The sequence below is a fragment of the Buteo buteo genome, chromosome 11 (genome assembly GCF_964188355.1).
Source record: "Buteo buteo chromosome 11, bButBut1.hap1.1, whole genome shotgun sequence".
NCBI lineage: Eukaryota > Metazoa > Chordata > Aves > Accipitriformes > Accipitridae > Buteo > Buteo buteo.
This window is the reverse complement of record NC_134181.1, coordinates 24,883,796-24,892,542: the sequence shown is the minus strand read 5'-3', so window position 1 is coordinate 24,892,542 and position 8,747 is coordinate 24,883,796. Positions and strand designations below refer to the sequence as shown.

General features: G+C 59.9%; 2 protein-coding genes across 7 annotated transcripts; both read left to right on the top strand.

Moving 5' to 3' along the window:
• Positions 1-20: 20 nt before the first annotated feature.
• On the top strand, positions 21-5,851 carry POLR3C (RNA polymerase III subunit C). 3 transcript variants are annotated; one of them, XM_075040780.1, is made up of 15 exons: positions 21-184; positions 799-975; positions 1,475-1,730; positions 2,061-2,246; positions 2,384-2,472; positions 2,886-2,990; positions 3,185-3,277; positions 3,449-3,529; positions 3,896-3,947; positions 4,044-4,104; positions 4,179-4,329; positions 4,657-4,758; positions 5,248-5,297; positions 5,404-5,553; positions 5,664-5,851. In XM_075040780.1, the coding sequence occupies exons 2-15, from the start codon at positions 829-831 to the stop codon at positions 5,743-5,745; spliced, it is 1,605 nt and encodes a 534-aa protein (XP_074896881.1). In that variant the 5' UTR covers positions 21-184; positions 799-828; the 3' UTR covers positions 5,746-5,851. The 3 variants fall into 3 exon arrangements, 2 of the variants coding, with proteins under 2 accessions (XP_074896881.1, XP_074896879.1); XM_075040778.1 differs by having other exon boundaries at positions 2,676-2,990; XR_012652258.1 differs by lacking the exon at positions 5,664-5,851 and having other exon boundaries at positions 2,676-2,990; positions 3,896-3,943; positions 5,404-5,427.
• Positions 5,852-5,933: 82 nt separating this feature from the next.
• Positions 5,934-8,737, top strand: NUDT17 (nudix hydrolase 17). 4 transcript variants are annotated; one of them, XM_075040781.1, is made up of 8 exons: positions 5,934-6,138; positions 6,477-6,599; positions 6,695-6,878; positions 6,961-6,986; positions 7,111-7,203; positions 7,392-7,490; positions 7,585-7,721; positions 7,834-8,090. In XM_075040781.1, the coding sequence occupies exons 1-8, from the start codon at positions 6,067-6,069 to the stop codon at positions 8,003-8,005; spliced, it is 906 nt and encodes a 301-aa protein (XP_074896882.1). In that variant the 5' UTR covers positions 5,934-6,066; the 3' UTR covers positions 8,006-8,090. The 4 variants fall into 4 exon arrangements, with proteins under 4 accessions (XP_074896882.1, XP_074896885.1, XP_074896883.1 ...); XM_075040784.1 differs by lacking the exon at positions 6,477-6,599; XM_075040782.1 differs by lacking the exon at positions 7,392-7,490.
• Positions 8,738-8,747: the final 10 nt, after the last annotated feature.

Here is an 8,747-nt window from a genome sequence, read left to right as displayed (position 1 = left end):
AAGCGAGCTCGTGTGGGTAGAGCGTCACCTCGGCCCGACAAGACGGCACGGCAGAACATCCCCTGGCCCGGTCCTCCAGAGCGGCCAACGGGGCGCGGCGGCGTCGAGCGCGACCGGAAATAGCGGGGCGGGAACCGGAAGTGCCAGTTGCCATGGTGGCCGCATGGGCCTAGGCCGGGCCTGGGTGAGTGAGACCCTGAGGGGTCCCCTTCGACTGGGCTGGTGTTCCCCGGGAGGGGACACAGGGACCCTGACCCTTCTGACAGGACCCCAGCCCTCTGTGGGGGCCATCTCACCTGGGAGGGGGACACAAGGGACCCCTCTGACATGGCTGGCCTTTGGGAGGAGAACCTATGGATCTAGGCCCCCTCAGACAGGACTGCCATCCCCCCTGGGAAAAGACATAGGGACACCTCTGACAGGACTGCCATCCCCTGGGGAGGGACCCAGGGACCCCTGTGACAGGGCTGCCATCCCCTGGGAGGGGACACAGGGATCCACACACATCTGACATGGGTGCCCCTTGGGACGGTGGGGACCCATGGACCCAGGCCCCCTTTGACAAGGCTGTCATCCCCCGGAAGAGGACACAGGGACCAGCCATGTGCCAGAGCGTCTGTCCCCAATCTGTCTCACCCCCGCTACAGCACCAGGGGCTGGTTTCACTCAAGATTTGGTCTCCCACCACACGTCCATTTTGGGACGGAGCGCAGATGGGTTTCCTTGGACGGCAGCAGCATGGCCCCCACCCTCCTGTTCCCCCGTAACAGTCATAATAACATCAGCACTCTTCCACAGCACTGCCGGGTGTTTTAATCTGCCATCAAGATGACTCAGGCGGAAATAAAGCTGTGTTCCCTCCTGCTGCAAGAACATTTTGGGGAGATTGTGGAGAAGATAGGGACTTATCTTATCAGGACGGGCACCCAGCCACTGCGGATGATCGTCAATGACACAGGGCTGTTGCTGGATCAGGTACGTCTCAAACCCGCCTCTGTCGGCTTTAGCCTGGATGCAATTGGAGGTGTTAGATAACACAGCCTGGACCGCTCTGATATCAGCCCGAGCTGTCAGTCCCCACCGCTGCTGCTCCTGAAGGAGAAACTGGTAGAAAAACCTTGAGAAGGACAAATGAGCGCTTTGCTGCTTATTAAAAAAAATAAAAATCAGGTGGGTTTTCTTAAGTGGGAGAGGTGGTTCGTTACCTCACTGAAAAAGTGGTCTGGGAAGGAGGAGAGTAACTCTGACTTCTCCTTAGGGAGCAAAGGCAGGGAACAGAGTCCAGAGCAATGGGGATGATGCACAGGGGACAAAACGGTGACACAAACACTGGCAGCTCAGCACCAGGGAGGACCACAGCGGAGGGAAAAGGGTGGCTGTGCAGGGAGGAAATGCTCCGCGACTGCTGTGCAGCGGAGTGAGCACAGCGTGGGCTTCTCTGTCACCTAACCAAGCCCTGCTCTGCCTCGGGCAGGTTAAGAAAGCCCTTTGTGTCCTCATCCAACACAACTTGGTGACATACCAGCTGCAGAAGCGAGGTTTCGTGGAGTATGAGGCCCAGTGCAAGCGGGTCCTGAGGATCCTTCGCTACCCGCGTTACATCTACACTGCCAAGACCCTCTACAATGACACTGGCGAGCTCATTGTGGAGGAGCTGCTTCTCAACGGCAAAATGACAATGAGCGCAGTGGTGAGGAAGGTGGCAGACAGGCTGACTGAAACAATGGAAGGTGAGAAGCTTCTCTCCTTAAAAAAAAAAGGGATCCAGGAGCAGGAGGAGGTGCAGCAGCTACCGGAGGCCAGTTTTGCTCGGTGAATGTGGTACCAGAGGCTCTCTGGGCTGCATTATATGGGAAAGCTGGCCAGGAACTTGGAGAAGGAGCCACCCAAAGTGGCCTCACTGCCAGAGGGGTTATAAATGGAGCCCCCCACCCCAAACCGGCCTCCAAGTAGCCTGTTCGTGGTGGTTCTTTGAGGACCACAGCATTACCCTGTCCTCTGGAACTGCAGGAACAGGGGGTGGCAGAGCTTGACACCGCTGTCTCTCTCCTCTGGCCTAGACGGGAAGACCATGGATTACACTGATGTCTCCAACACATTTGTGCGCCTGGCGGACACACACTTTGTACAGAGGTGCCCACTGATCCCCGAAACCCCCGAGACCCCTGATGCGCCCCCTCCCCCTGCACCCATATTGGTGATCAATGAGAAGGACATGTATGTCGTGCCCAGGCTGAACCTCATAGGTAATAAGGCCCTCAGAGTAACTCTGGGTGCTACCAGATGGTTAGTGGGGTGTTTGGGGAGCACTCAGCCACACACTGTTCACCTGAGACCATAACAATAGTTTTTAAAAGGAAATGCTATCTTCTGTGTTTGACAGGGAAAGGGAAGCGGAGACGATCATGTGACGAGGAAGAAAACGGTGAACACAAGGCTAAAAAGCAGAAGCAAGATGGAGAAAGCTCAGAGGTACTGGTAATGCTGAAGCAATGTCGTCCTCAGCTCTCTGGGCCTGTAAATCAGAGCTCGGTCTGCAGCACCTGGGAAGGGTGGAGGCAGCTGCCTGTTGGGCAGGACGCTGCCTGTTTCCCGCATGTAACCCTTGCTGGGGATGTGCCTCTGTCGCTGTCCTGCCAAGGGTTGAGCTCCTTCCTCCTCCTCTGAGCTTACAGGCTGAAGGGATCCAGCATCTTCCCAAACACATTCTTCTGGGGAAACCAAATGAGCAGTTTTGTGGCTCCTCTCCCCTCAGGTTTTGTGGCTCCTCTCCCCTCAGGTTTTGTGGCTCCTCCCCCTCATCTTTGTGGCTCCTCTCCCTCAGTTTTTGTGGCCCCTCTCCCTCAGGTTTTGTGGCTCCTCTCTCTCTCACTGTTCCCCCACAGCCTCCGCCTGATGATGGCATTTACTGGCAAGTCAACATTGACCGGTTCCACCAGCATTTTCGAGACCAGGGGATCGTCAGTGCCGTGGCCAACCGCATGGATCAGGTTCGTGGATGTGCTCAGAACCTCCTGCAATCACTCTCCATGTTGGGGAGAGCTTGATGGTTGTGGTCATGGTGGGGAGGTTTTAAACCCTGCACCGGGGCAGGCAGGGGTGGCCCGCGTTCAATTGCTGCTGGCGGAAGAGCCCTGAACAGAGATTCTCCTACACCAAGAGCCGTTTCCTTCCCCAAAACCAGACCAGCAGTGAAATAGTGCGGACGATGCTGCGGATGAGTGAAGTCACCACGTCCTCCAGCGCACCGTACACCCAGCCACTCTCTTCCAACGAGGTCAGTTCCTGCCCCTGAGAAGTCGGGGTGTAGCCAAGACCTTTCTCCACTGGCATGGCTCTGGCACCGGGTTTGGATCAGGCAGGAAAAGTCTAAAGCACCTGCAGATTTAGGCAAGCTCCTTATTCCATTTTACTCCCATTTATATTCTGCCTGTTCTTTCTCCTGCAGATATTCAGATCTCTTCCAGCCGGATACAACATTGCGAAGCAAGTTTTGGACCAGTATCTCACCCTGTTAGCAGATGACCCGGTAAGAAATGTGTGATTATTTTTACTGTCCAAATGCAAGAACTCAGTTGCATAAAGAAATTAAATGCTGCTCAATGGTGGCTCCTCGCCAAGCTCCCTGCACCCCAAGTCTGTGCCACTTGCTGCCTCCCTTTAGCCACGTGCTGGGGAGATCTCGGACCAAGGGAAAAGCAGTTTTTACTGATATTTAAAAGATGCTGAAAGTGTTAAAAAAATGTGGTTTATGTTCTTAAGCTGTCAAGATCACAGATTTTTTTTTTTTTATAAAATCTATGTAGTACTTTCTACAATCAAGATTTTAAGAAAATCAGTATTTTTATTACTTTGGGATGTACTGAACTTTTTTTTTTTTTTCCTCTTCTTGTAGCTCGAGTTTGTGGGTAAATCCGGGGACAGCGGCGGGGGCATGTACACTGTCAGTATCCTTTGTGGGTAAACTACCTGCCCCAGCGTTTTCTGGTGCATAAAGCGATTCCTGAGCAGTGGTGTTATCTCTTGACCTCGATCTTGTACAGACCTTCACAAGGCCCTGGCATCTCTGGCAACGGCAACCCTGGAGTCCATCGTGGAGGAGAGGTAAAGCAGCGATTTGAAGATTTCTTGACCCTTTCTCGCTTCCATCCACTGATTTATTTTCCTCTCCCGCTCAGATTTGGTTCCCGCTGTGCCAGGATATTCCGCTTGCTCCTGCGAAAGAAGCATTTGGAGCAGAAGCAAGTGGAGGATTTTGCCATGATCCCAGCCAAGGAAGCCAAGGACATGCTCTACAAAATGCTGTCGGAGAATGTTGTGTCCCTGCAGGTGAGTGTGCCCACCCTGTCACCGGAGCGAAGGTAACGCAAGGGGCGCGTGGACAAAGAACGAGGTTTGGGGGCTGGAGAGCAATGGATGTCGAGGCCTCTGAGATCTCAGAGAATTCCCCAAGCGAGAGCGGATGTCGCTCTCCTGCTCCTCACAAAATGACTCTCCAGGTGACAGGCATTTCCAAGCCTCACTCCTGTGAGCAAGGGACACAGCGCCCTGCACGGGACCCCAGCAAAACCCCGGCTCAGTCCCCAACCCCATGTAGCTCACCGCAGGGACGTGCTGCATGGTGAAGTCCTCCCCCTTTCTCTTGCCCACCGGTAGGAGATTCCCAAGACTCCTGACCATGCGCCATCCCGCACCTTCTACCTCTACACCGTGAACATACTGTCCTCCGCACGGATGCTGCTGCACAGATGCTACAAGGTAAATCCCAGTCACCGACGTGGATGCTCCCGCAGACCTGCCAGTGGTTCTGCTTGGTCTGCCCGTCCCCAAAGCCAGTGGCACCAGCCTGATCCCTGTTGGGTCCCCACATGGCCTCCATCCGCACAAATATTTCCAAGCAGGGGGAGAAATCCAGGCCCCCCAAGCGTGCTCCTGCTCCGGGTGGTAGAGCCCAGTCGCTCTCCACCACCACCACCACGCATGGTTCTCCACCACCACGCATGGTTCTCCACCACCACACGTGGTTCTCCACCACCACCACCATGCGTAGCTCTCCACCACCACTGTGTGTGGTTCTCCACCACCACCACCACACATGAGCGAGGGTGACTGTTAGGCCACCCTGACATTTCCCCACCCGTTTTGGTTCTGCTGTCGGAGCATGGGTATCTCCCCCCCACCGTGCCCCACCCCATGGCGTGTGGGGTGGAGGCTCACCTTGTCCCCGTTTCTCTTTCCTCTTCCCAGAGTGTGGCCAACCTGATCGAACGGCGTCAATATGAGACCAAGGAGAACAAGTGAGCGCTGGTGATTAGGCATCGTGAGGACGGGGTGGTGGATTTGGCCAGGGTGGGGGGGGTCTGAAGCCACCATTTTCTTGTCCATCACCCCCCTCCCCTCTAGGAGGCTGCTGGAGAAGTCGCAGCGGGTGGAAGCCATCTTGGCATCCATGCAGGCCACTGGCGCCGAGGACGCGCAGCTGCAGGAGATTGAGGAGATGATCACCGTCCCAGAGCGTCAGCAGCTGGAGAACCTCAAACGCAACGTCAACAAGTGAGCACCGGCGGGAGGGGAGGACTGGGGCCTGGGGTGGGGGGACAGCAGGCTGGGGGACCCCCTCGTTGGCCTTCCCAGGCACTCCCACCCCTCCCTCTGCCGCCCAGGATTGACGCCAGCGAGAACCAGGTGGACGAGACCATCTTTGTGCTGGAGTCGTTCATCGAGAGCACCATGAAGAAGCCCTGAGGGTGCTCGGGGAGGCGGCGGGGTGGGGGGGGGGACACAGACACACACGGGCCCGTGTCCGCCCTGGCACTTGTGCTGCTGTTGAGGGAAATAAAGCAAAAGCCGCTGACGCTGCCTGAGTGTCCCGGGGGGGGGACACTGGACCGGGCACGACAGGGACGGTGTCCCCGCAGCCCCCCGGGGGTGACACCGCCCCCCGCCCCCCGCCTGCCTTGGGCTGGTGCGGCCTCAGCGGCCGCCGGCAGGGGGCGCGCTGGTTGGCCAGGGTAGGCTCCGCCCCCACCACCCCACCCCGGCAGGCCCCGCCCCTCTGCGGCGCCCATGGCGGGGCTGGCGCGCGTACTGGTGCACGTGCGGTGCGGCGGGGCGGGGGGACCCGCGCGCTTCGGGCAGGTACCGGGGGGGGGGGGGGGGAGGGGCGCGAGCAAAGCGTGCAGAGGGCGGGGAGTTGGGGGGGGTGGTGTGCCAGGGGCGCGCACAGCGGGGCGAGGGGTGCCTGCGTGGGAAGGGGGGGGGGAGCGTGAGCCTGCAGGGCCCTGCGTGGGGCAAGGAGGGGGGGGGGTGTGGGGGCGTGTGTGTGGGGGTGCCCCCCAGCGCGGTGCCGTGGCCGTCGTGGTGCCACAACGGTGGCCGTCACGGCGCCGTGGCGTTGTGGTGCCGTGGCAATGGCCACGCCGCCACCGTGCCCCCCCCCCCCCCCCGGCGCTGCCCTCGCCGTCCCCCGCCCGCAGAGCGTCACCGGCGCCTTCTGCCCGGCACACGAGGACGCGGCCGTGGTGAGCTGCGGCCTGGACCGCGGCCGCTTCCTCCTCTCGGACGTGGCCTTCCCCGGCTCCACCACCGCCCTCCTCAAGGTGGGTGGGGGCCGAGGGACCCCCGCGTTCCCCCCAAGCGCCACTCCCCGCCGTCGCCCTGTCCCCTCAGGTCACCTTCCCCCCCACCCCCCCAGAGACCCTCCTTCTGCCCGGCCAAGCGCCTGGGGGAGCAGCCGGAGCTCGCCCTCCCCGCCGAGCTGCGAGGCCGGGGGGTGGCCGCAGGGGTGGCCGTGCTGCTACAGACCAGCACCGGCCGCATCCTGCTCACCCGCCGCGCCGGCACCCTCAGCATCTTCCCCAACGTCTGGGTGCCACCCGGTGAGTCCGGCTGGGGTGGGGAGTGGAAATACAAGGTGCTGGTTACTTTGAGGTGCCCCTAACCTGCTGTCCCTCCTCCCAGGTGGGCATGTGGAGCCGGATGAAGAGGTGAGGGGACAACATGTGGACCATACGGTCTCCGCCTGGGAGAGGAGAGGGGCAGTGGGCGTTGCGGGATGCTGGTGCACCCTGACATGCCCCTCTGCCCCCTCCATTTTCTCCTTGGCCACAGCTGCTGGACGTGGGGCTGCAGGAGCTGGAGGAGGAGACAGGACTGCATCTGGAAGTGGGAACCTTCTCCTGGAGGATGCTTGGCCTCTGGGAGGTAACATCCTGCTCAGCTGGGGGAGGGTGGCCTCAGCACCACCAACCACCCCCATGGAGCTGAGCACCCCTGGGTGGGGGGACAGCACCCAGTTGACGCATCCCCCTACCCACTGACCACATCCCCTGCTCGGGGCCCCAGGGTCCCCTCCCATCTGCAAGTACACCCCACCCGTGTCCCCCTGCCAGTCCATCTACCCACCCATGCTGAGCCAGGGACTGCCGCGCCGTCACCACATCGTCACCTACCTGCTGCTCCTCTCCACCGAGTCCCATGAGCAGCTGGAGGTGAGCACCTGGACTAGGGCCATTGCGGTTTGTCCCTGGGCCGGAGCGGGGTGTGTGGGCCAATTCCTCGCCTGAGCGCTGCCTCGGGGTTCAGGCCAGGATGTGTCCCAGCGAGAGCGAGGTGAGCGCCTACGCCTGGCTGGAGCCCCCCGTCCTGGAGGCCATCGCAGCCACCGAGGACGGAGCGGAGAGTTTGGGAAATGGTCCCAGCGCGCTGCCAGCCACCATCGGGTGAGGACACACCTGTGCGCCTCGGGGTCAGGGACACTAGGGCAGTAAGAAACAGGGGTGCAGAGCCCCAGGACCCATGTTGCCTTGTCCCTAATGGCTTTCCCTCTCTCAGCATCACAGAGCTGAGCAACGGCTCCTCCAGCACCACCCAGCTCCCGACCTCAACCTTCCTGAACACAGCTCCGGCCAAAGGGGAGGACGTGGAACGGGTCAGCACCGGCACCAAATTCGCCCTCCAGCTCTGGCTGGAGTCCCTCAGGGAGCAGGGACGAGTCCAGCCCTAGGGCAGCATCATGCTGCTCCTGCAGCCGCCGGCGAAGAGAATAAAGTTACTGCCCACAGGGACCGGAGTCTGTGCTGGAGCGGGACAGGGATCTCAAGTGGCAGGGAAGCAAGGGGGGGAGTGTGACAGGCAGGTAGGGACCCTGCCTGCCACAGGAAGGGCAAGGAGAGGACAGCAAGGTCGCCCAGAGGGGTCATGGCTTAGTAGGGTGGCAGGATCAGCACCCATCAGCTAACCAAGACTGGGGTCCCCCAATAATGTGCGCAAGCTGGGCTGGGTGGGCTTCTGTTGGGTTAAGGTGGACCCTGCACCATACAGAAACTGCTCCGAGGGCTCATGCAGCTCGGGATCGAGCTGGGTACATGCCCCAGCACAGCTGCCAGCTGCTCCTGGTGTGTCTGACAGGGCTGGGTTTATAAAAGACATGTTGTCACCCTGGCAGTACCTGGAGCAGAACCGCTGTGCTTGCTGGGGGACTGGGGTCCCACGCTGGGCACATCCCATCATGGCTTGGCTGCAGGGAAAGCAGAGCAGAGTTAGGGTACATCGGTGAGCTAAGCCCATGGCGAGCCAGCCAGGTACCTCGGTGCGATCTGGTTCAGAACAACTGCCCTCCAGCAGGGGATTTCAGGAATGCGCAAGTTCAGAAACTCCAAAAACGCATTCAAAGGGGTTTGGGAACACATGCAGGCGAGCCAGGGCCAAGAGCCCCGCACTCTTTTGTCCCCCAACTCCTGCTCTTC